The sequence below is a fragment of the Macrotis lagotis genome, chromosome 3 (genome assembly GCF_037893015.1).
Source record: "Macrotis lagotis isolate mMagLag1 chromosome 3, bilby.v1.9.chrom.fasta, whole genome shotgun sequence".
NCBI lineage: Eukaryota > Metazoa > Chordata > Mammalia > Peramelemorphia > Peramelidae > Macrotis > Macrotis lagotis.
In genome coordinates, this window is record NC_133660.1 from 291453414 (window position 1) to 291479828 (window position 26415).

The 26415-nt window shown below is 40.4% G+C and overlaps 2 protein-coding genes across 2 annotated transcripts; both read left to right on the forward strand.

Moving 5' to 3' along the window:
• Window positions 1-443: 443 nt before the first annotated feature.
• LOC141519484 (olfactory receptor 5A1-like) lies at window positions 444-1397 on the forward strand. Its single transcript, XM_074231717.1, has one exon. It carries the CDS (start codon window positions 444-446, stop codon window positions 1395-1397), a length of 954 nt encoding a protein of 317 aa, XP_074087818.1.
• A 20845-nt stretch (window positions 1398-22242) lies between these two features.
• Window positions 22243-25832, forward strand: MPEG1 (macrophage expressed 1). Its single transcript, XM_074231439.1, has one exon. It carries the CDS (start codon window positions 22345-22347, stop codon window positions 24520-24522), a length of 2178 nt encoding a protein of 725 aa, XP_074087540.1. The 5' UTR covers window positions 22243-22344; the 3' UTR covers window positions 24523-25832.
• The last annotated feature ends 583 nt before the right edge of the window (window positions 25833-26415 follow it).

Sequence of the window (26415 nt, forward strand, 5' to 3'; positions counted from 1 at the left end):
TTCTCATTTTGAGTTTCTGTGATTTTGTGATTTGTCATAACCCCTTTCATGGACTAGCATTCAAAATTAAAGCATATATAAGTTGCCAACAGGTTATCTGAAACAAATACAAGAGACAACTGCCTTTAATTTTACTGATGATGTTGGTAATGATAATGGAGATGATTAACCTGGTGTCAGTTGCCCAACAAAGTGGTACTGGGTAAACCCTAGTTCTTATTTACTTTAGCATAAATGTGAGCAAATTACTCCTAGTACCTAAAATTGGTTCATGAAATGCCATGAAATAACTGTTGTGTGGGAAGGGGGGGGGGGGGTTGACTAGATGACCTCCCGGGTCCCTTGCAACTCTATGATCCCGTACTTTTATGATATCCTATAAAGATTCCTTCGTTGGATCACCATTGTAGGAAAATTCTTGGTAGACACTAGAAAAATGATAAATGGCTACAGGTAGAAATACCACAACAGTGACCAGATTTATCCTTCTGGGATTCAATGAGCATCCAGAACTTCAGGTCTTCCTTTTTGTGTTGTTCCTGGGAATCTACTTCATGACTCTAGCCTGGAATGTGTCTCTTATAATCCTGATCAAGATTGATTCCCATCTCCATAACCCCATGTATTTCTTCCTCAGTAATTTATCCTTTGTTGATATTGCTTATACTTCCTCTGTTGCCCCCAAGATGCTCTATGACTTCTTCAAGAAGCAAAAGACTATCTCTTTTGTGGGCTGTGCTGCTCAGATGTTTGTCTTCATTGGGATGGGGGGCACAGAATGTTGCCTCCTGGCAGCCATGGCATATGACCAATACATTGCCATTTCCAATCCACTGCTCTATGCAGCTGTCATGCCCCCCTCCATCTGCATGCAAATGGCTATGGCAGCCCATGTTGGGGGAATCTTCACTGGCTTGCTCCAAACTATCTCTGTATTTCATCTTTACTTCTGTGGACCAGATATAATAAACCATTTCTTTTGTGATGTTCATCCCCTGTTGACCCTCTCCTGTTCTAGCACATTTACCAGCCAAGTGGTGAACTTCATTGTTGTATGTATGGTTGGAGGGACATCAGCTACTATTGTCTTGGTCTCCTATTTGCATATCATTGTGACAGTTTTGAAGATCCATTCAGCCAGAGGACTAGCAAAAGCTTTCAACACTTGGGCCTCTCATCTGCTGACCGTGGTTCTCTTCATTGGCTCTGGCCTCTTTGCATACCTCCATCCTATTGCCAGGTACTCACAAAACCAAGATAAAGTGGTGGCCGTGTTCTATGGAGCTCTGATTCCTATGTTAAACCCTATTATATATAGTTTGAGAAGCAAGGAGATCAAAGATGCACTGGAGAAGCTTAAGGAGAAGAGAAAGCAGATGTCTATCTTCTTTCCTTAAAGCAAAGATCTTGGGTTATTCCATGCCACTGGAGCCCATGTCTTCAACATCAAAAGATTCTCTGGGATCTTGAATCATGGACCAGAATAATTTTAAGAGCGTCAGCATCATGGATCATGTATTCAATGGAAAGAAAAATGGTATATGTGAGTGTAAATGGTATTAAAAGACATAATCAAGGTTATCTATGATGGGAAAGGGAGGTGGGTTAATCATAAAGGGAGAGAGAAGGATTGTAGATGTCCATGAAATAATGAATGCATAAATTAAAAAGTATTGATCAAATACTTGGCATGTGTTAAGCACTTTGCTAGGTACTTAGATACATTCTAAGTGAATACAATTTCTGCTCTGGAAGTATCTATATCTAATAAAGAAAGATAATATATAGAGGGGACTGTTGATTGGGGAAAAGTATTGGGTTTGGAAAGTTGTTGGGTTGACAAGTGAAGTCATTTGGAATAGATTGATACATGCTTTCTATGAGGAAGGACAGAACTGGAGAATGTATATTTGTAGAGGAGAGAAAGATGACATGACTGATGAGCCCAAGATAGACTTAGCAATCAGACCAGTAGAACCCCAAGGCAGAAATTTCAGAAACAAAAAAAAAACAGGGCATGGTTTGTGATCATGGCTGCAAGGTAGCAGGTGAGTAGATGACTGAGGAACAGAATAATGCATAGCTGGGGCCTGTCTGAAATTGTAAGCAACAGGAGAGGCTCATCAATCAGAGCAGAAGGCCCCAAGGTGATTAATTCCATAGATGAAAGGTTAAAATCCTCAGGTCAAACTTTCTGAAGTGTCAAGTGACTCTTCTATATAGGAAAGAGGATGTGGGCAAGAATCAAAAGAGAAAAAAGTGTGAAATAGTGACTGTACTGTGGAGATCATGGGTTCATTGAATTACTGAACTAAAAAGCATTCAGTGAAGGAGATGGGGAGGGAGAGAATGAAATTGCCTGGTTGATTTTGACTGAATTTAGCGAAACACATCTAAATGTCACAGTTCCTTTTGAAAACTAGAAACCTCTTACCTTGAATTCTGGAGGGCTTTATTTTTGTGGGGGAGGATTAAGGTGAGAGAATCATAATTGTGATTATGCTAATCACAATTATGATTATGCTAATCACAATTATGCATATCATTGTCTAAATCTCTATTCCATTGCCACTCTTTACTCATGGAGTCATAAATCAAATAGTAAAGTGTTTAATCAGAACAGAATAGCAAGAAAATGAATGGATAACAGGATTATTCTCATCTATGCAACTCCCTATTTGATTTTATACAAATGCCAGTGGTGAGAAACTAATCCTTTCCCTTTGGAAAAGACCAGTGGTTGAAATTTAGGTGACAGTGTTAACATGGAGGCTATAGTATTTGGGGTTGGATTCACTATCAGAGCCCCCTCCATACAAAGTTGAGTTCCCTAGATTGACATCCAAAGGCTTTCGATTTCAAATATGTTCACTATAAACAGCAACGTCATTATTCTCTCCTTTTCCTCCATGTCTCTGGAGAAATTAAGTGGTGAGAAATTAAGGAAGCAAACTTATATCAAGTGTCTACTATGTGTCAGATACATATTAAACTTTTTACAAATATGATCTTTTTTACCTTCTGGTTCTTCCTCTGTGAAATGAGGAGATTGGATTAGATGAGGCTTCACATTCTCTAGTCTATATTCTAAAATTCCTCCCAACCCTAGTATCCTCAGGCATATTTTTCAGAACTCTCTTCTAGGTCCAACACCCTCTATCTACTCTTGGTTCAGATACAAATCAAGATTAATTCACTCTTGTTAGAGAATTTTATTGTTGAGTTATTTCAATCATGTCTGACTTGTTGTGACCCCCCCTTTTAGAGTTCTTTTGGGGAAGATATTGGTTCTCCAGTTAGAGAGTTTACCCAGAAGTAATTTATTTTTGGAGATGAATATGACTGACACAAAAGGAAGAAGTGATAGGGCAAGGAGGAATAGCATTTAAAGGAACAATAAAATTAATAGCCATGGTGACTTTTTAATGTAAAGAAAATCTATTTAGTGGAAAGAGGAACAAGAGAGGGCTGTGTTCTATCCTGGTGCTATGTGAGACTTCATAAAAAGACTTCTCAATAGTCTAATACAAAACTTAGGTCTGGAAGGAACCTTAAAAGTCAACAAATCCAGCCTCCTAACTTCACAGATGAGGAAATTGAGTGACTTGCCCAGGGTCATATAGCTAGTGCCTAAAATAGGATTTGAAACCAGTTCTTCCCAACTTTTATAGTACAACTTGCTGAAGACTACTTTATGGTATCTTCCTAAATGAAAGTACTATTATTATCATTATTTTTTGTCTCTCTGGTCCTCAGTTTCCAAATTTGCAAAGTGAGTAAGGAGGACTGGAATATCATTAAGGTTCCTCCTAGTTCTAATGTTTCATATTCTTTCTCCTAAATTCGCTCTCAGCACTGATATTCTGTGTTTCATGTTTTAAAATCCCTTCTCGTTCTGATAATTTATTTTCTAAGGTTCTTTACAGCTCAAATATTCTATCTCAAAAGTCTATCTTGGGGACAGCTAGGTCTCGCAGTGGATAGAGCACCGGCCCTGGAGTCAGGAGGACCTGAGTTCAAATCCAGACTCAGACACTTGATAATTACCCCATTGCCTTGCAAAAAACTAAAAAGAAAAAGTCTATCTTGCTAAGTCTATCTTGGGCTCATCAGTCATGTCATTTTTCTCTCCTCCACAAATATACATTCTCCAGTTCTGTCCTTCCTCATAGAAAGGATGTATTCCATCTCAAAATTGAGAAATCTGGATAATTTGGTTTTATCCCTGCCCCCAAGTAAAACTTCCCAGGATATACCTTCCCTTTCTACACTTCTCAAAACCAGCTCATTTATACATTATTATGAATTTCTATCACTGATCCTTTCTACCACAGTAGATTCCCTTTCACCCCGATCGCTGATTGTGGAAGGAGCAGATGAAGCAGTGCAATGGCATCATGATCATGGTACATGAACTGGTACAATAAACACTCAGTTTAAGGGTTAGATAAACTTGAAAAAAATTCTTTAATGAGAACGTATCAGAGAAAAATGCTTAGGTAGAAATAAACCTCAAGGATGTGACATAGCCTACAGGGAGGCAACTGCAGATGGAAAGGAGATAAAAGCAGTCAGAAGGAGTTCCCAGGAGTCTCAGAAACTCTCCATCAAAGTCTTATATTATCTTTCTAGATCTCTTTTCTCAAAGAACTCAGCTTTGTTCCAGAGCATTCTACCGGTGAGCACGGCTAACTCAGACATTCAGACCTATTCCACTATCTTGGCTTCCAACAGACCTAACTGGTACTTTTCAGGTACTGTGGTAGCTCAAGGTTTCCCAGTTCTGCAGTATCCTAACCCTCTACAAATAAGAAATGTGCTGAGCTAGAAGTCGGTTGATCTGTGTCCTAGTCTTGGCTTTGCCACTCACTTTGTGCTCCATCCTTCCCCTCTCCATCCCTCAGCTATCTCATCCCTAAAACCGGAAAATTTGATATGCAAAAACTTGATTTTGGAAAACTTCCAAATCCCTTCCAACTGTCAACACATTTGGTTCTAGCTTTGGGTTCCAATGTTAAAGAGATTTCAGACAGCGTCTAGAATGTCAGGGAGGTGGGGAAATGGGGTAAAAGAGAATCCTCCAATCCCCATCAAACTGCTTTATTTATAAATTGGGGGCAGTCCCAACAAGCTAAAGAAAAATGTAGTGCGTTGGTGGAGAGTGATGGTGGAAGAGAAACAGAGCAAAAAGAAAGCAGAGTAGAGGGACAAAGAGAAAGGAAAAAGGAGAGAAATTAAGAGGAAAGAAAACCCTAAATGGAATCACAAGTCAGACACAAATGAAATCATTGAACAAATAAGCCACTTCCCCATCTCTTGACTAGTTTCCTCACGTGGAAGGTGTAGGGGTCAGACTAGTGGGCATCCTGGCCCTGGGAAAAGACCTGGTTTCAACTGCCAGGACTGTTGGTTAAATTCTGAAAATGACTTTCCTCATCTGTTAAAGAGTAATAATAATGTACATTTGTAGAACTGATAGTGGGTTCAGTGGGAAGAGCCCTGGCTTAAAGGGAATAGGTTTAAACTTGTCTCTTTCATCTGTGAAACCCTGAACAAGCTTTTGCATCTTTCTGGGGCTCCTCTGTAAAATGAGGGAGGGGGCGTCTAGATGGCCTCTAACATTCTTGTTAGCTCTAGATTGGTGTTCCTATACAAATTTTAAGATTTCCACAATCTCTTCCTTAATCATACTCCTTTGCCCATAGTATTATATCCTTTTTTACAAATGAAGAAACTGAGACTCTGAGAGGTTCATAGACTCAGGGATAGAAGAGACCTTAGAGGTCATCAAATCCAAGTTTCTTCTTTTACAGAGGAGGAAAGTGAGACACCACAAATTGCCTGATATAAGGTAGCTAATGAGGAAGAATGGGGATTCCAACCCAAGTCCTCTGCCTCTCTACTCCTCACCCTTTTCACTATTCTGTGCTGCCTCCTGACAAGTAAAATGAGTCACTCATGAGCATACATTGGGGATAGGAGCCAACCTGTTGCTCTAATCATTAGGTAACACTACCTTGAGTTAGTCATTGTAAAGTCTCAATGAGCCAAGTGATGCAAATGGGAGCTGTTACTCCTTCAGATTAACAGCCGGAGACCCATATCACCCTCATCCTGGAACTGGAGGCTATGTGGTATGAACTGACCCTGCTCAAAGGAACAGATGTACCATTCTACCCCCACTATGAAAAGAGCAGCTGCAAATGAGTAGATTGAACTGAAGAAATGAAAAGTCAATGAAGTGGCTCCCCTCCCTCTGTGGCTTTCCTGTGTGAGTATCTCCTTCCTGCCAGCTGTCTGGAGTGGCCCACTAGCACCTCTAAGCTAACCAAGAATTTCTTTTCCATGATGCAAACTCAAGATACAGTGATTCCATTCTGGATTAACTGACTTTCCATGAAGAAGTAGGAAGAAACTTGACCTCAGAATCAGAATGATCTGGGTTCAGAGACTGCCATGGACTCATACTTTTTTATGACCCTGAATAAGTCACAGTGTCTCCCAGGCAACTACAGAAGACTTTATGTTCTGGACAAGTCCCTGATCTTCATCAGTGAAAAGAACTCACCACATCTGTGAAACCACAAATCTAGGTCAAATAATAACACAAAGCAAAACCAACAAAAGAGTCTATGCACAATCCCAAACTGAGTCAAGAGTAGGCAGGTCAAATTTTTAAACTTCCTCACATCAACCTCATTAATTCCAGAAACATTTGTTGAGGGCTATTTTGTAAGAAGAAGCTAAATGTGGCTTCAGCAGCCTGAGGGGAGCAGAGAAGCAGATTTTTCCAGTGCATGACTATGGAGGTCCAGAAGAGATGTGGGTCTGTCTAGCAGGCAATGTGTTAAAAGACCATCCCTCAAAGAGACCAAGGACACTCAGGCCTGCCATCCAGTGCTGGGTCCACAGATTTGCTTACGGATGTTCCTCGCTGTTTGGTCAATTAGCATCATTCTTGCTTGGCATGTAATACATATTGATTAACTGATGATTGCGTGTAAGTCAGGATCCACTCCCTCCTACTGACACTATTACAGAGGTAATAGAGTGTGACTATGAGCAGTTTGATATGTTATGACTTGTTAGTAAACACATCATGATTAATAGTTAATGACATCATCTTGGCTCATTTGTTTAAAGGGGAAAGCATGCCAGGCGTTGTTTGGGAATTAGTCGGAAGTGGGAAACTTTTGTGGCCTCAAACACGAGGATTGCACATACGTGAGATTAGGAGAGATTTCTAGATCTTGGAGGGGGCTGCTTTACAGCAGAATGACAGGCAGGCTTCTCCTACTACCCAACTCCTTCCCTCAACATAGGGTCATGTTGCTCAAACCAATAGATCTTTCACTTACAAGGCAGTCTTCCCAGATGACGTTAATCAGAAATTATTTTTCAAGTTCCTCCAACACTCTGAATTCCCCAGTCATAAAACTTTATTCCATTCAATTTAGCATTTATTAAAGGTCTGTAAAATGCCAGAAAGGAGTGGACAAGAAGATAATCAAGGCCAAAGGTTGATTTCACTGAATATAAGAAGAGCTAGGGTAAAATGGTCTATAAGGACTCTTTCATCTTTGCTGGAAATATAAAAATGAAAAATAAAACCTTCAATTCTGCTGCCTAAGAAAACATTTCCCTATCTATTAATGAGTATAATATAATAGATAATGGGAGTTTGGGGGTTCAAAGACAAAAAAATTAATTATCACAAATTTGAATAGGAAGGTACTTTGGTCTCCATTAAGGCTACCCGTACATGGGAGACCAGGAACACATAGTTCTTCATCCTGGAAATGAGTCAGGAGAGAATTAAATAGCTCCTGCCCTCAAGGAGCTTACAATCATGATAATGAAAAGTTCTTCTATTACACTGTAAATTTTTTTGGGGGGAGGTACTATACCTTATTCACAAAGTCAGAAAATTTGGAAAGGATTTTGAAGTCTAGACTGACCTGGGAATATGCCTTAAAAAGTCTACCCTAGTGGGTGGATCTACCACTTAGAATAATATTTTTAAGTGCATAAAATAAAGAATATAATTATAAAGGAAAGTAATTCTATTGGAGGAAAATGTCTTTTTTTTCCCTACTCAAATGGAAACCCCTTGAAATCTATCCACAGATCCCTGGGAGGATAGGCTTCTAACTTGGGACTATAGTTCTCAAGTTCAGAGCCCTTTATCTTCTCCAATCCTCTTATATATAGATGAATAAAGAGTCCCAGAGAAGGGAAAAGATGGCTTTGGTTGCCTTACTGTACTGAGCAAAGGACAGGACATGTGGGTGCTCATCAGCCCTGTGCTTAGAGAGGGCTTAGATAAATGAGTCCAGGGCTTAGATATATGAGTGAATAGAGAGAGAGGATGTGACATAATGGGAAGATCACTGAGTTGAAGTTCAAGGGCCTAAATTCTAACCTATCCTTGTTCCTTCTCCTGAGTTTGCCCCTCCTCTCTGTGCAATCTCGATCACATGTCTTCACCTCTCTAGACTCAGTTTCTTCAGCTGTAATGAAAGCATTGGGCAGGCTCTCTGAGGTCCCCTCTTTCCCTTCCTACGATCTGTGACTGTTTTTCTGCCCTTGTTGAAATTGTTGGGGGCTGACCTATTTGTGACTTTGGGGGGGATTTAAGACAGTTTCTCTTCCCCAATTTTAGCCCACTATTCTTCTAATCTCCAATAAGCAGGGGCACACATGAAAAGAGGAGTTCACATTTTTGTTTATGAGCAGAAAGACAAAGATGGAGACTGGTGACTTTATGAATAACCATAACATTTGCTAATGTGTGAATTCTTCACTTTTCCCCCTTCCCTTTGAAATTTATTCTGTGTGGTTGCAGAGGATAGAACTGAGATCTATGGGTATAAGAAACAGACAGGAAGGACTGTCTGCCAGTTAGGGGTATTGCAAAATAAAGTCAGTCTCTACCTTCACTGGGTAGAGAGCTCCCCGTCACTGGGAGGAGTCAATCAGAGGCTAGCTCTCCTCACCAAGATATGTGGTGTAGTCAATGTAAAGAATATTTGGCCTCAAGTCATGAAATGCAAGGAATGCAGAATTCATGAAGGAAAATAATATTTAATAAACTTGGAAAGACAAGTCGAAGCCAAACTGTGAAGGGTTTTTGAGCCAGAGGGTCTATATTCACGCTAAAGTAAAAAGGGAATGATTGAAGCTGACTGTACTTAGATCACCTCCAACTCTAAATCTGTTTGGCATCTCAGTACTACAATACCTTCCCAGGAAATCCATTTGCCTTAAGGAAAGAAATAAGCATTTTCTCCATGCTAAATCCTAGGTTAAGACCTTTACAAATAGCATCTGCTTTGACCCTCCTAACAGACCCGTGATTTTTTTATTTCATTTTATTTCATTTTTTATTTCATTTCAGGTGAAACAACTGAGGCAGACAGTGGTTAAATGACTTACCCAGGGTCCCAGAGCTAGTATCTGAAGAGAAAGTGGATTATGGAGGTCCCTCAGTTACTAAATGACTAAAATGGGATAAGGACCGGTGTTCCTGACTCTTAGACTACTGTATGCCACTACATCATGTAGTCCCTCCTGGTTTTTGTTCTAATCATTTTTTCTTCCCCCTTTTACACTTTCCCTTTGACTTCCCTGTCTTTTTTTTTTTTTAGGTTTTTGCAAGGCAAATGGGGTTAAGTGGCTTGCCCAAGGCCAGGCAGCTAGGTGATTATTAAGTGTCTGAGACCGGATTTGAACTCAGGTCCTCCTGACTCCAAGGCCAGTGCTTGATCCACTATGCCATACCTCCCTGTCTTTAACCCCTAGGAAATGTCATCCTATTCAGATTCAATGGAAGAACCAAAGACCATTAATTTGGAGCTAGATGGGGCCTTGGAGGTCCTTGGGTCTTTCTGATTCAGGGCCATTGCTTGATCCAGTCATTTTTGTGATCCAACAGGCCAGGAGCAGAGAATTTAGGTAGGAAGGCAGTATCCTACTGCCTGAGTTGAATGTGCTAAGCCTAGGGAGCCGGGAGATGAATCTCATCTTCCTCCATCGGCTGTGTCTGCCTTTCAACTCATACTCGACTTCTGCCTATCCCATCCACCTCTTAGAGAAGTCTAGGGTTCCAAAGCTGTATGCAGATCGAGATATTAAAGATGCTTCTAAGCAACTTTTTTTGTCTCATATGATCTCATTTGATCATGAGACCAGGCTATGTCCTTCACTTAGAATCCAACTCAGTCACCCAGAGGTTACTAAGGTTCATAGACCTAAAGGACTTTAGAAGTCATCAAGGCTGTGAAGGGCAAAGTGCTGACTTGTCAGAAACATGCTGCTAAATTAGTCTAAGCCATAGGCCTCAGTTTCTGTTTCTCAAGAATCAGGTGAGCATGAGAACCCAGATCTTTGGCTAGAAAAGTCATGTCACCTTAACCTTATAAGATGTAAACAAAGACTAACTTTTCTGGGAATGCTCAGGTATACCCCCCTTCTCTTTGGACCATCAAGTTTGACCAATTGTTGTAAGGGGCAGCAGAAAAGAGGAGGGAATGGGTTGTGGTTTCTGTGGTATTTTAACCCTCCTTCAGCTTCTGAAACTTAGCTTTTCCTGCTCTCTCTCTCTCTCTCTCTCTCTCTCTCTCTCTCTCATAGAGAGTTAGGAACTTCCCCTCTTCTTGCAAGAACCGAAATAAATTTTAACTCTTTGCTACCACTTTGAGAGGACTTCAAGGAGTCATTTTAGCTTAGGGTTTCAATACCCCATACAAGGCCAAGTCCCAGATTTAACAAATGAGACCCAAAGAAATGAAGTGACTTGATGAAGGTCACACAGTTACTAAATGATAAAGGACTCAACTGTTCCTGATTCCAAGACTAATGACCTAAGTTTGAGGCTAAGCATAGTGGGAGATTAATGCCAGTTAGCTGTTGTGAGTTCAGCAGAATTAAAGTTTCTTTGGAAGTATATTTTAGTATTAACTCTAACATGTTACAGCTTATTCAAGTAGTAACTTTATTATTGTTATAAGCTTAAATATGATTTACACAATTATTCTATTCATGTGGGTTAATCGCATGACCCACTTTACACTATACCATGGTGTCCCTCCACTTTTTTCCTTTCTAATCTATTTCTCTTCAACCCCCCACCCCATTTACACTTTCCCTTTGGCCTTCCTGTCCTTAGCCTGCTAGGAAATAGCATCATATGCAAATTCAATGAGAGATCAAAAGATCATAAATTTGGAGCATCTAGTTTAGATTTTACAAATGGGTAAACTGAGACCAGAGAGTAAAATAATTTGCCTGGAGTCACAAAGTTAGTAAAGGACTGAAGTAAGGTGTGAACCCAAGTCTTCATGACTCCAGGTCTTTAGATTCACTATAACACATTACCTCTCCAGCTTCTCTACCATCTACCTCTCTCTAAAAGTCATACAGTCTCAGAGTTGGAAGGGATCTCAGGAATCATGAGATCCAATCTGTAGCTCTGTAGGTATCAAATGCTTCCAAAGTACCAGATACTGCTGAGTCCTGGGGATCTAAGACTCACCAACAACACAGCCCCTGCCCTATGAGAACAAAAGGGGAGACAAAGGTTCAGTATAGAAGTAAATAAGCAAAAAGATTAAATCTAGAGTTAATCCATTCAAGATGGTTTGGGTGGGAGAACCTAAGTAGTTAGAGGGATGAGAAGTTTCTTGTGAAAGTATTCATTCAATCTTTGCTTAGAAACATCTAGTTTGAGAGGACCCCACCTTCTTTTGGGGCAGTCGGGTCAGAAATTTTTATTTTTATCAAAGTTAAATTAGTTTTCTTGACCCTTCCCCCTACAGCTCTTAGTTCTGCCCTCTGGGGCCAAATAAACTGTGATCAATCTCTCAGTTGCATGTTCTCAGACTCCTTGTTTAGGGTTTTAATTCTGCCTGGGGTACAGTACATCAACCAGAGTCCAAGAATTAAAGCAAGTAATCTATTTAATATATCAAGTATTCCTAGATCAAAAGCAGTTCTCTAGGCCCTAGAGAAGGAGATTAAAGCAATCAGAAAAAGGAGTTTAAAGTATTCTTAAAGAAGATTCAAGGGCAGCTAGGTGTCATAGTGGTTAGAGCATGTCCCTGAGGCAGGAGGATCTACTAGCTCTGAGAACATGAACAAGTAACTGCCCCAATTGTCTCAAAAAAAATGACCCCCTAAGGTTCTTTGGGGACTCAGGACCTCCCCCATCAACTCCTGAAAACCATTTTTATACTCTTCTTGCCTTTGGGCAAAACTAGAAGGCAAACTACAGGCAAACATCTCCTGTGTCTACAGTTATCCTTCATGTGGCATTAAATGCAATTGCAGCTGCCCACCATGGATGCCTACCAGGGATCCTTCTGTGCCCTTCTTTTCTATCCCATACAGGCATTTTCTCTCCAGTCTCTCCTGATCCCCCAAACCTGAAGGCATCTTCCATAATGATCGCCTTTTCATCACATTTGCCCATGTAGTCCCAAGGTTATTGTGATATAGTTTGAAGCCTTCTCCACCCCCTCCAACTTTCCTTTATCTCTCTTTTTTTTTTTTTAGATTTTTCAAGGCAATGGGGTTAAGTGGCTTGCCCAAGGCCACCTGGCTAGGTAATTATCAAGTATCTGAGGTCGGATTTGAACCCAGGTACTCCTGACTCCAAGGCTGGTGTTCTATGCACTGCGCCACCTAGCCGCCCCTTTCCCTTATCTCTTAAAGCTAGCTATAATTCTGCAGGATCAGAGTTTATCTTTTTTGTCTCATCCCCTTTGCTGTCTATTCCAGCTATAAGATAACTAACTAATCTTCAAAAACTCCAGGAATGTTGCCATGTTCCCTATCTAATAGAAGTCAGAGGGAATTGTAGAACAGCCCATTCTCACAATTTCCCTCAAATTACTAAATCTGATATCAAACCTTAACTATTCACACTGAATCAGCTCTTGCCCAGGCTTTACTCACTCACCTATAATTCTTCACCACTGCCAGGATTTAAATACTCTCTTGTCCACTACAATATTCTCCTGATCCTTCACCAAGAACAGAGCAATCAGATCCATCCCCACCTTAGCTCAACCACCCCAAAGCCCATGTAAAAAAAAAAATAAGAGGGGGCTGAGTTCTTTGCCAGAGAGCAATAGTGCAAAATCTATAGCCTCCTGTCAGGGTTAAGACTGATGTCAGATCTGAGGAACCCCCAAATTCCCATAGTACTTTTCTTTTCCTCAAAGCTAGCCAGCCTTTCCTGAAGTTCACCTCCCTGACCTCCAAGAAACAGCCTCTTTGTGGTTCTATCTCTGATTCTTATGTATAGACTAGAGGTGACAAAAATCATTGACCTGTTCAGTCTCCTTCCCTCATAACTAATTTATTGAAAGGCATCCTAACCAGTCTCCCTCCTTATTGCTCCCCTTTCTTTTTTTTTTAAGATTTTACAAGGCAATGGGGTTAAGTGGCTTGTCCAAGGTCACACAGCTAGGTAATTATTAAGTGTCTGAGGTCAGATTTGAACTCAGGTCCTCCTGACTCCAGGGCCAGTACTTTATCCACTACGCCACCTAGCTGCCCCCCCTTTCTTTTGTTAATTGATGTTTTATTTTATTTTTTCCAATTACATATTATGAAAGTTTTTCAACATTCTTCCACACGCATACTCATATTTTAAGTTACATAATTTCCTTCCACCCTCCCTTCCCATCCCCCTCCCACCCTTGGCAAACGGTCGGGTGAATATTGTACAAACACATTTGTGTTACACATGTTTACAAAGTAGTCATTTTCAATATGAGAAATTAGGATTAAGGGAAAAAGAAAGAAAACCATGAAATAGGAAAGAAATGCATAAGAGAAAAATTTTAAAAAGAGAATGTAGTGTTCAGTCAGATTCTGAAGGGTTTTTGTTGTTGTTTTATTTTGTTTTTCTTCCTCTAGATGGGGATAATATTGTCCAGAGTTGGTCTCCTAGGTCCAGCTCTCTGAACTGCTAAGAGGAGCTACATCAAAGTTGACCTACTCACAATGTTGTGAATGTGTACCATGTTTTCTTGGTTCTGCTCCCTTCACTCAGCATCAGATCTTAGAATTCCTTCCATGATTCTCTAGAGTTCAAACATTTATGGTTTCTTATAAAACAATAATACTCCATAACATTCATATACCATAATTTGTTCAACCATTTCCCCAATTGATGGACATCCCTTCACTTTATAATTTTTTTGCCATTTTGAAAAGAGCTATTATGAATATTCTGAAACATATGAGACTTTTCCCATTTTTTAATGATTTCTTCTGGATATATGCCTAGTATTGAAATTGTATAGCTAAGGCCAGCTAGGTGGTGCAGTGGCTAGAGCATTGACCTTGGATTCAGGAGGATCTGAGTTCAAATCGTCCTCAGACAAATAATTCTTCCATGGCTGTGTGATCTTAGTCAAGTCACTTTTTGCTTCTTAAAAAAAAACAGGAATTGTATAGCTCCCCCTTCACCTTCCATTTTGATTCCTTTTGCTGATTCTACTGGCTCTTAGTTACCTTTCTAAAACCTAGTTTGTATACAATCCATTCTCAGTCCCTAAACTTCAGTGACTGAGACACTGGGTTCGTCATTATTGGAGGCTGAATGGCCACTTAGGAAGGATTCTATAGGATAGAATGGGAAAGGTGGTTCTGCCCAGGTAACAGTTGGAATAAATGGGCCTTGGGGTCCTTTCTGGCGCTAAATATATGATCACCTTCCCTAAAATTCTCAACTGAAAAACTTATACTTCCTTGAAAGTTACATAAATACATTATCTAAATTTTTGTCTTTTTTTTTGAAGGATCTTTCCTTTGTCCCTCATCACTATCTTAAAGTTTGTGTACTTAAAATTTTTTTTCTGGGATTGAAGATGGTGTTGCAGATCTGTACTTTCATTGGTGTTAGCAATCTTAGGATGAAAACTTCCACCAAAGCAAATCATCAACTTCACTGTAATGTACTATTAAGTGACTTGCCCAGGGTCGTATAGGTAGCATATGTCAGCAATAGGACTTGAACTCCATACCTTCTGATTAAAAGACTGACCTTTGTCCACTCTACCATATTTTTTCCTCTGTATTTCATTTAATCAAGTTTTACGAAGGTGCCAAGGCACCAGAGACATCAATAAAAAGTGAAAATCCATACCTTCAAGGAGCTTACATTCTAATGAGGAGATAATATGAAGATGTATGGATATATAGAAAACCGATACAATGAAATCTTAAGAGAGAAGATGCTAGCAAATGAGTGGACCAGGAAAAGGGACTTGTGTAGAGTGCAGAGGGTGATGCTCAAGCATAGTCCTGAGGGAAGCCAGGTATTCCAACAGCTGGAAGAGCATCAGATCAGAGACACAGAAGAGAGATGGTGCCTTGCGGAAGAACAGTAAGAGAGCCAGCTAAGGCTTCATAGAGGGGACTAATGTCTCAATTTATATTTGATTTTTGGGATAATAGGCAGACAGTGGAGTAGGTTGAGTAGGGAGCAGACATGATTGGACCTTCACTTTAGGAAAATTATTTTGGTGAATGATTTTAAAGACTTGAAAATGCTGATTCTATATATATTTACACACAGATAAGCATGTGTGTAATCATGCACACATATACTAGTAAATATATTTAACTATGTTAAGGATATTGCATATAATATATATAATATTAATGATATATGTATATGGGTACATAGTATGTGGGTATATATAAAATATATAATGTGTAGTATGTAGTATGTAACATGTAATAGGTAATATACCATATACAATATACATTATAGAATATACTATATACTATACACTGTACACTATACACTATACATATACCATATACTATATAATAATATATAATATATAATGTATACTATATAATATGTAGTATATAATGTATAATATATAATATAAAATATATAACCTATAACCTATAATATATAATATATAATATATACTATGTATGGTGCTTAGTAATGTTTGTTGAAAATATGAGGGATCTGGCTTCCGAGGCTTTGCTTTTATTCCTAGCTCTGCTAAATACTACTTGTATGACAATGGGACAGATTCCTTTCCCTTTCTGACTCTCCATTCTTCTATAAAATTAGGGAGTTGGATTAGCTAGTGTTCAAGGTCTATTCAAGCTTGAACAGACTCATTCAGGAGACAGGATCTAATTCGATCCTATACATATTCCCCCCCTTCCAAACACAGACACACACACAGACACACAGACACACACACACACACACACACACACACACACACACACAGATCCCTGACTAAATGACCTAAATGACAAATATAACCAGGCACTTCCTCTATCCAAACCCCTCCAAAAGAGGAAGTGAGATTAGAGACAAGAAGTGACCCGATTTGAGAAATCAGACCAAAGGAGAGTCTTAGTCTCACTTTGCATCCCAGGATCCATAGGACTTCTGTTTTTAATTCTTCAAATTTGACAGCAGGGAACAATAAAAAGTGCCCTGACTTAAAAGAAAGACTCCTGAGTTCAGGTCTCAGTAATATGTATCACCGATGACTTGAGCAAGTCACTAAAACTTGTTAGATCTTGAGGAGAGGAGAGGAGAGGAGAGGAGAGGAGAGGAGAGGAGAGGAGAGGAGAGGAGAGGAGAGGAGAGGAGAGGAGAGGAGAGGAGAGGAGAGGAGAGGAGAGGAGAGGAGAGGAGAGGAGAGGAGAGGAGAGGAGAGGAGAGGAGAGGAGAGGAGAGGAGAGGAGAGGAGAGGAGTGGGGAAATGGATAGAAAATACTGCTATTGGGGCAGCTAGGTGGTGCAGTGGATAAAGCACTGGCCCGGGAGTCAGGAGGACCTGGGTTCAAATCCAGTCTCAGACACTTAATAATTACCTAGCTGTGTGGTCTCAGGCAAGCCACTTAACCCCATTTGCCTTACAAAAACATTAAAAAAAAGAAAGAAAAGAAAAGAAAATACTGCTATGAGGGTACAAATTATGGAGAGCATTAAAGTGCTTCCAACAGCTACCTCAGGTATAACCAAAGATAGTGGTTTCTGTCCCCTTGGGCTAATTTAAAATACTGAACCCCAACATTTCACATAATCCTTCTGTTTTGGCCTACAGGATTACAAAGATCTCCTGGGATCTCTTTTTTTGTCTGTGGTTAGATTAGATGACTTCCAAGTCCCTGCCAGAACTGCCATTCCATGATTCTGTGATTATAAGATTCTTTCCAGTTCTGGTAGTCTCTAATTAGCATTTAATATCTGCTAATTAATTGCTGTTCTATCCTCCCTTTTAGATCTGATGCTCTGTGATCTGTGTTGTCAAGGTCCTGTTCGGTTGTAACACTCCTATTTTCTGAGATCTCTTTCCACCACAACATTCTAGTTCTTTCTAAGGTCCATTGCAGCTCCAACATTCTAATACCAACATTTTATTACTTTAACAATCATCATTCTGGGGTGGGGTAGGGGCAGGAGCAGCTAGGTGGTACAGTGGATAGAGCACCAGCCCTGGAGTCAGGAGGACCTGAAGTCAAATCTGGCCTCAGACATTTGATAAGTATCTAGCTATGTGGCCTTGGGCAAGTCACTTAACCCCACTACCTTGCAAAAACAAAATAACAAAACCCAATTATCATTCTAGAGTCCATTACAGCTCTAAGATTCTAGATGCTACAATCTAAGGATCAGTCTGCTCTCTCCAATTCAATTCACTCCAATTCCATAAATATTCATGTTTCAGGCACTTCCTATTTACAGCAGAGGTTTTAAGCTTGGATCCAGGAATTACATATTTATGTGTCTGTGTTTGTGTGTGTGTGTGTATATATATATATATATATATATATATATATATAGAGAGAGAGAGAGAGAGAGAGAGAGAGAGAGAGAGAGAGAGAGAGAGAGAGAGATAGATATAGATATAGATATGTGTGTGTATATATGTTTATATATGTATACAAATAAATATATATGTATGTATAGGTATACATTGATTAGATATATATGCACAGACACACATATACATATGCATACCTGCATGTAGATATACATATGTATGAATATCTAAAGAAACAATATTTTAATAGATTTAGTTTCCTCCATAATGTCGTGTACTTTATTTTTTGCCTTGAAAAACACTATCCTGACATCTAGAAGCTTCACTGAATTGTCAGAGAGGTCCATGACAAAAAGAAAGTTAAGAAGCCCTGGTTTATGGTAGAACATTCTCCTTCCTGCTCTGACAATTACCATCTATACCTTCTATCTCTGACAGTTCTTGGTCCTTAGATCCCTTCCAACTCTAATATTCTATGTTTTTCCTCATTTTCCCCTTTGTGAACTTCTATTAATATATCTTGTTTTAACATCCCTTTAATTTCCCAATACATCTCTCCCTCCTCCTCTGCTTGAAGAACCATCACTTAATATGGGGGGGAAAACAATAAAAGAAAAAGGGGAGGAAGGCAGCAGCAAAACTAGCAAACACCTCCATTGAGTCTGGTGGCATGCAAGCATTTTTCTTCACCCATAGTAGCCACTTCTGCACAGAAGGGAAGGAGGATCTTTTTCTCATCTTTTTTTTCAGAGTAGGTCATTATAATTATGGTGTCTAACATTCTATCTATACTGTGAGGTAGCCTCCAGCTTTTACATTTTGTGATTCTATCAACCCTGCAACAATAAACAACAATATTCTGTCTAATCAACCTGTATTTCTTTGTCCAAAGCCTAAAGAAACCTCAGAAATGATTTGATCAAATCATCATCATAGACTGAGAGCTAGAAGGAGCTCAGAGGTCAATTAGATAAACCATTTTGAGATCCAATGACTTATCCAAGATCCATCAGGGAGCAAGTATCATAGGCAGGATCTGAACCCAACTCCCTTGCAGGTCTGCACCATGCTACCTCATGAGAACAGGCACTGTTCACTATCCTTTGATCAATATGGAGCAAAAGATGGGTTTGGAAGTCTTGAATGCTAATGGAACAAAGAAAGTTCCAAGAAAGAAGAAAAAGAGAAAGGGGTTAGCAGAGAAGGAACATAGCAAAATCAAAATGTGAGACAACCCAAGTACACCCATGTTATGCTGATTAGTCATCACTGCCAGATCCTTCTTTTTCAAATTTGACATGCAAATTTTGAATGAAGCAAAACTCCCTGTTTTTTTCCCCCCCCTTTCTATTCTTTATTATCACATGACTTTGAACAGAGGAAACATTCAACATTGGGACCACATTTGATTCACATCTGACATGGTTGGGAGCCACAGAAATGTTGTGATGGTGAAGACTTCTGATATTTACAGCCCATTGACCACAGGCCCACAGACCACTCTCTAATCCTTATTCTGATCTCTATCAAAATTGAAGAGATTTCATTAAATGTTCCTGATGTCAGTATTAACAAGGTCTCTTTTAATAGATTGTAAGCTCCTTGAGGGTAGGGGCTGCTTTTCCTTATATTTTGGTAGGTGTAGCATATAAAAGACACTTAATACATGAAAATGGTCTTAATTAGAAAGGGGGAAAGCTAGCTTGGACTGTGGGGGAAAAAGTATGGGTTCTGGAATCAAGGGACCTTGGTTCCAACCCTGTCTGTGATGCAACCTCCCTGAGTCATCTTGGGCAAGTTGCTTCATTCTCCTGGGACTTCATGAAATGAGGGCTTTGATTAGTTGGACATTGGAGGCTCCTTACTCTTCCACAGCTATGGTCCTATGAATGGGTACGTCTTACGTGTCCACAAAGTTCCAGACAATAGATTCTGAAGCTACAAAATGAAACAGTCCCTGATCTCAAGGAATTTACATTTTATGGAAGAGAGGTTAGGGTGAAAGATGAAATATGGTGCTGATGCCGATAGTGACATTCCCTTGTATGCCCCATCTGCAAAGGCTCATTTTTATACCAAGGGAATTTCTGCTGAGAAAATGAGATTTAAACCAGCTTATTATAGCAGATTAAAAATGGTTCAGCACCAACGGCTTCCCCAGGCTTTGGGAACCAATCTGTTAGCTCAATGCCCAAATCACTGGCTAATTAGTCTAGTCTGAAAACAGCTGGCAAATCTATTCAGGTACTAGCAGCTTGAATGGCCCCAAATTAGTCTGATGACTTCACTCCACCAATAGAACTCAATGTTTGGGCTTTCCCCAGTATTCCCACTGAGTCCCAGGAGTCTCATTGTGCTCCCTGAATGGCATAGGAAATTCTGCTCCCCTCAAAAATTAGAGAGTGTAATGAGAGCAGACAGCCCTCTGAGATCTATACCCAGTTCTTGCACTCTCCCCTTTTTGGAGGTTTCTGTTTGTCAACATGATCCCAGTTCAATGAAATTGAGTGTCTCCTTCTCTCTGTCCCCAAAGTCACTATCCTAACTCAACTTCCCATTTTCTTTCACTGAGATTATTCCAATTACCTCTTACTCAGCCTCACTGCTTCCAACCCATCCTCCACATGGATGCTGAAGTGATTCTTCCAAAAGCACAAATTTGATTATGTCCCTCTCCTTCTCAATAAATTTCATTGGTTCCCTATTACCTTTCAAATCAAATTTGAAATCCTGTTTGTTATTTAAAAGAATTCCCAATCTAGCTCCAACTTCCCTAAGCACGGTTGAGTCTGGTTGGTTGATGCAAAAGGATTGGGAAGAGTTACTTCTAGGAACTAAACAGGCGCTGGGCTTCTTGGTGCTAGTCTCAAATCTGGATGGTACCCATTGAATGAAATCAGGAAAGTCGTTTCTTGACTTGAATAGTTTTTAAAAACAAGTTCATAGTTTTTTAAACAAAATGAGGGTATTTTGGGTGGGGGGGGATGAATTTTATAGTCACCTTATCAATTTCAAAAATCTGGATGGTTAGTTGAGGTTTTTTTTTGACATTAGTCCAGATGTTTGGATGATTTGAGGATACAACCTTGATAGCCAGCCCAAAGAAATGGAAGAAATGAGTCCCATCCAAGTTGGCAGGCAACTTTCTGGTATTCGATTAGATGTAGTTTCAAATTGCAAATTCAAATTGCTCAATGCTCTAGCACAGCCGTTTATTAAAAACATCTGGGTGCTTCCAAAAAGGGAAGACAGCTATGAGTTAAGCCTAATTTTAAATGAAAGCATAATGGAGAACAGAAGTATCATTGTAATAAAACTGGAAGGGTGCTTTGAGATCAGCTTCTTCCAATCCCTTCTTGTTGCAGATAGGGAAACTGAGGTGCCAAAGGGGAATGTTAGGACTCTTGGATTCTAATTCCAGTTTTGTGATTAAGTTCTGACTCAGTCATCTGTACAGCACAGAGTTGGGAGATGTTCTGAGATTCTGGAATTTTGACACTTGATTTTCTGGCCTCAGGACGCTCCCAACTCTGTTATTCCATGTTCTAAATGTCCCTCCCAGTTTTACCAGTCTCTGTCTTGTCTGATCTAATGTCTCTGCCACTTCTGACATCTAGTATTCTCAGACATCTGTCCTAATGCCCCTTCCATTTACCTGATAGCCAGAAGAATACTACTGCCTAGCTAACTATGTATATATACCTCCTAGAATATTCACTGGATCTTGAAATCTTGGAATGATGAAAATAGGGATCTCAGATAGTAAGTCAGCCCAGTCCCTTCCTGAGAAGGAATTCCCTCTCCAGCACCCTTGATGGATGAGCTGACCACTTCTAGTCTGTCACTTTCCAGACTCCTAAGAATATCAGGAGTTACCAATCATGCTTACATAGAACAATGGGCTTGCTCATAGTTTTGATTTATTTGGGAGGGAGGCATGAAAAGTTTGATTAAATGGTAATCTAAGTTGGGTAGTTGAAAAGTAATGGAAAGTTTGGATGACCAGGCTCTTTCAGCCTGTAGAGATGGCAACCCTGAACAGAAGTTAAAAGCATAGAATGCCAGACCTGGATCCTTAGACCATCCAGTGTTATCCTTGGAAGATAATTTAAAATATAGGATCTCAGATCAATTTGCTTATCTTCAAGAAAGCCAAGGGATATAAAGCTGAAGTGATATATTCAAGGTCATACAGTGAGCTCATTTTCTGATTCCCCCTTCTCATCCTTCCACCCTCCAGATCACCCCACTGTCCCCCAGAAATGTTCTCTCAATGGGGTAATTATCTTCTTTAGGATTGGGGGGAGGGGAGGAGAGATATTTTTATCCTGAGCAGGTCTTCTTCCACACCCACTGCCAAACTTCATTTTCTCTCTCATTTCTCTATTTTGCAACAATATCAACATGAAAAGAGGAACTTCTCACTTTACTGCCTCGGCAGGGTCAGGTCTGCTGATTCATTTCCCAAGCTCTTTTGCCACTGACAAGAGCACTGTGTGCCATAGATTCTTGGATTGCTGAAATTATGAACTGCTTGGGAGGTGTCCTTCTCTTCTGGACCGTCCTTGTGTGGGGTAAAGGGAAAGATACCCCTCTGGAGAATTCTCCTTATGTTGGATTTCAAGAATGCAGGAAAGCCTTGAACCTCTCAGTTCTGGAAGTATTGCCTGGTGGAGGCTGGGATAATTTGAGGAATATGGACATGGGAAGGGTGCTTCAACTGCAATATAACAATTGCCAAACCACAGAAGATGGGCAGTACATCATCCCAGATGAAATCTTGACAATTCCTCGGAAGCAGAGCAACTTGGAGATGAATTCTGAAATTATTGAGTCCTGGATGAATTACCAAAGTACCACCTCCTCCTCCATCAACACGGAGGTCTCCCTCTTCTCCATGGTCAATGGCAAGTTTTCCATTGGGTTTCAGAAGATGAAAACCCATCAGGTGAAAGAACAAGCTGTGACTACCAGAGTCCAGGTAAGAAACCTGGTCTATACAGCCAAAATCAATCCTATTTCACAGCTAAGCAAAGAATTCAAGAAAGAGATAATGGATATCTCTGACCGCCTGGAGAATAACCAGACTCGGATGGCTAACTTCATGGCAGAACTCCTGATCCTCAGCTATGGAACTCATGTCATCACCAGTGTAGATGCTGGAGCCATCTTAGTACAAGAAGATCAGATCAGATCCTCCTTCTTAGATGACAGCCAGACCACCCGCAGTAGCATTACTGCATCTGCTGGGGTGGCATTCCACAATATCATCAGTTTCAAAATTGAAGATAATCATACCTCCCAGGATGTTTTCCACAAGAACTACCTTTCCAACAGAACCAACTCTGGGGTGGAAAGCATTGGTGGGGTCTCTTTTTATCCAGGTATCACCCTTGAGGGCTGGCAAAAGGGCATCACCAACCACTTGGTAGCAATAGACCGTTCTGGTCTGCCCCTGTATTTCTTCATCAACTCTGACACTTTGCCTGATATCCCAGCCCCCTTGGTGAAAAAGCTATCCAAAACTGTAGAAGCTGCAGTGAGACGCTATTACACCTTCAATATCTACCCTGGTTGTACCAACAGAGATTCCCCCAACTTCAATTTCCAAGCTAATATGGATGATGGGTCATGTGAAGGGAAAATGACCAACTTCACTTTTGGGGGAGTTTATCAGGAGTGTACCCAAATCTCAGGGACGGAGGCCATGCTTCTGTGTCCAGAACTAGAGCAGAAGAACCCACTCACCGGAGGATTCTCCTGCCCAGAAAATTACTCCCCAATCCTATTACATTCCCATTTTAGAGAAGAAGGCTACAACTTCCTGGAATGCCACCGAAAGTGCAGTCTGTGGGTTTTCTGTAAGAAAGAATGTGAGGATGTGTTCCGAGTGGCAAAGGCTGAATTCAAAGCTTTCTGGTGTGTGGCAAGTGGCCAGGTTCCTGAGGATTCAGGTTTCCTCTTTGGTGGCCTCTTTAGTGACAGGACCATCAATCCTGTGACCAATGCCCAGTCATGCCCCTCTGGATATTTGCCATTGAGACTCTTGGATGGCCTCCATGTGTGCAGCAGTCAAGACTATGAGCTGGGCTACAGGTTCTCCGTGCCCTTTGGTGGTTTCTTTAGTTGTGATATGGGGAATCCTTTAGTGAACTCATCCCATCCTGGGAACCGAGGTGGACCTTTCCTGAAAAAGTGCCCAGTAGGTTTCAGCCAACACCTGGCTCTGATCAGCGATGGTTGCCAAATATCCTACTGTGTCAAAGCAGGGCTCTTTACTGGGGGCTCTCTGCCTCCTGCAAGGCTGCCTCCCTTCTCCCGGCCACCCCTCATGAGTCAGGCAGCCACCAACACTGTGATGGTTATCAGCAGTGAAAGTGAGAAGTCCTGGATCAAGGATTCCAGTACCCATCTTTGGAAGTTGGCAGATCCTTCTGAGGTCCGCAGGACCATAAAGCTCATCCATGGTGACGGTGGCTTATCAGGGGGAGCAACAGCTGGTATCACAGCTGGTGTGACTATTGTCTTGGCAGCCCTGATCACCCTGGCTATCTATGGTACTCGTAGGTATAAAAAAAGGGAGTATGAAGAAGTAGGAGAAGAGAATAAAAGTTTGTTTGAGGCTACTGCTGAATATAGGGCATCAAGAGAAGTGGGGGACACAAGTGAGCCAAGTCAAGAGCAATGTCCTTCTCTGGTCTAAATTGCTTTCTGTGCATCATTTGACTTAATCCCTATCCAGAGCTCTCAGTTTCTTTTCTATCCTGACTTTCCCTTCCCAGTCTAGTTTATCTGCTGCTCCTTCTGTCTCAGGAATTAAGAACAGAAATAACAAATGTGCCTGGAGACCTTCTCTTCTCTATTTGGGGATGAGGGAAAGGGTGGCATTACTTAGTTCCATTTAATCTCTCTGGGCCGCAGTTTTCTCCTTGTTGAGTTGGAGAAGGCAAGCTTCTACTACATTATCATCTAGATTCTCGTTTTCTAAGTCCCCTCAAATGCTATGAGTAGAATTTTATGTTTGAAGTTTTCTTTTAGCTCAAATAAATGACAAAGATGGGGAAAGGATCTTAGAAGGGGAAAGCCTCTTTTAATCCTATACTCTGTACTCTTTGTTTAAAGTTCTGATAATCTTATTAACATTCCACATCCCTGTCAGGTTCAGAACATGGAGAATGAGACACGGAAGAAACTTTAGAAAGGAGACTTAGGATACAGACTGTCAGAATGTAGGTCTGAAGAGGATTATTGGGATTGAGGGCTCTTCTCAGCATTGGCATTCTGTGTTAAATGATCTTAAAATGGTGTATGCAGGGGAGAAAGGAGGGAGGGAGAGAAAATAAATGTTTATTAACTGAAAAACAAATTTAAAAATGTAACTCAACATACATGCATTCTGAGCAAGTAGGGGTTGGGGGGGAAGAAAAGGAAATATAACTGAAAATTAGAGACTGACAGTCACCACCTGCAGACATCAAAACAAATAAGAGAATGGGAAGTTCAGAAGATTTGAATTTTGCTGTATAGCCTGAGAAATTGATGGGGAAGAAGGGGTGAGGGTACTTATTTCTGTTCCCAATAATTCTCAATATGATCATAGCTTAAATGAATCATCACTCTCTCAAATTTATTTTAAATTAAAAAAATAAACCCATGTTTCAGGCTATTGGCAATTTCATAAAGGGGAGTAGAGAGAGGGAAGAATGACAGAATCCATAGGAAAGGGGAAGGTGGGAAGAAGCACAGTGTAATTCTGCTTGGGGGTGGGGGTGAGTAGGAGGGATTCTGGGTAAAGAAATAGGGAATGATAGGCAGAATTGCAAAACGTCTTGGTCTCTAATGAAAACTCAATAAATGATTTTTGATTAATTGATTTGTCATCACTCCTTACTTTGCTGTGACAGCACAGGTCCTACTAATAAAGTCCTAAACTATCAGAGTATCTTTTATTCTTTGCCCAGTACACTTTCAACTTCATTTCTTTAAAAACCAAACCAAGCCAAAAAAAAAATCTCCTCATTCCACATTACCTGGTTGACTAATGGCAGTCCTTCCAGAAGGTCATAAAGTTCTCACAGGTATTTTATGGTATAGCTGGCAAATGCTTCTGCTCCAAGGATATCCTAAGATCAGTGGGAGAGGAAAGAAAATTGATGGGAATGATGATGCTGCCCTAGGGGAAATAGGAATTCTGACCTAGGACTCACAATAACCATTCAGTTTCTATCCATGTTCCTTCTAAACAGGATAATTAAATGAAATTTTTAGCTCTCAGTGCTCACATACCACTGTCCCCCGATTTATTTTTACCTTCACCTCCTTTGAAAAGAAAATATGCCTTATTTTGAATAAAACTGGACAGGAAGTGGAGACACTCTCAGGGATAGGCTAGATGGAAGGACAGATTCCACGCTCTCTGCCCAAGCAGACCATGCCGAGAAAGCTTGGTGAAGCATTCTTTTCCCTTCTCCAAACCTTTATACAGTCTGTCTTTCATGCCTGGAATATTCTCCTCCTCAACCTGACCTTTTAGTTTGAGCAGTTTTCCTCTCCACCCCCACTGCCTGTCCTTCTCAGATTATTTCCCATCTGTATC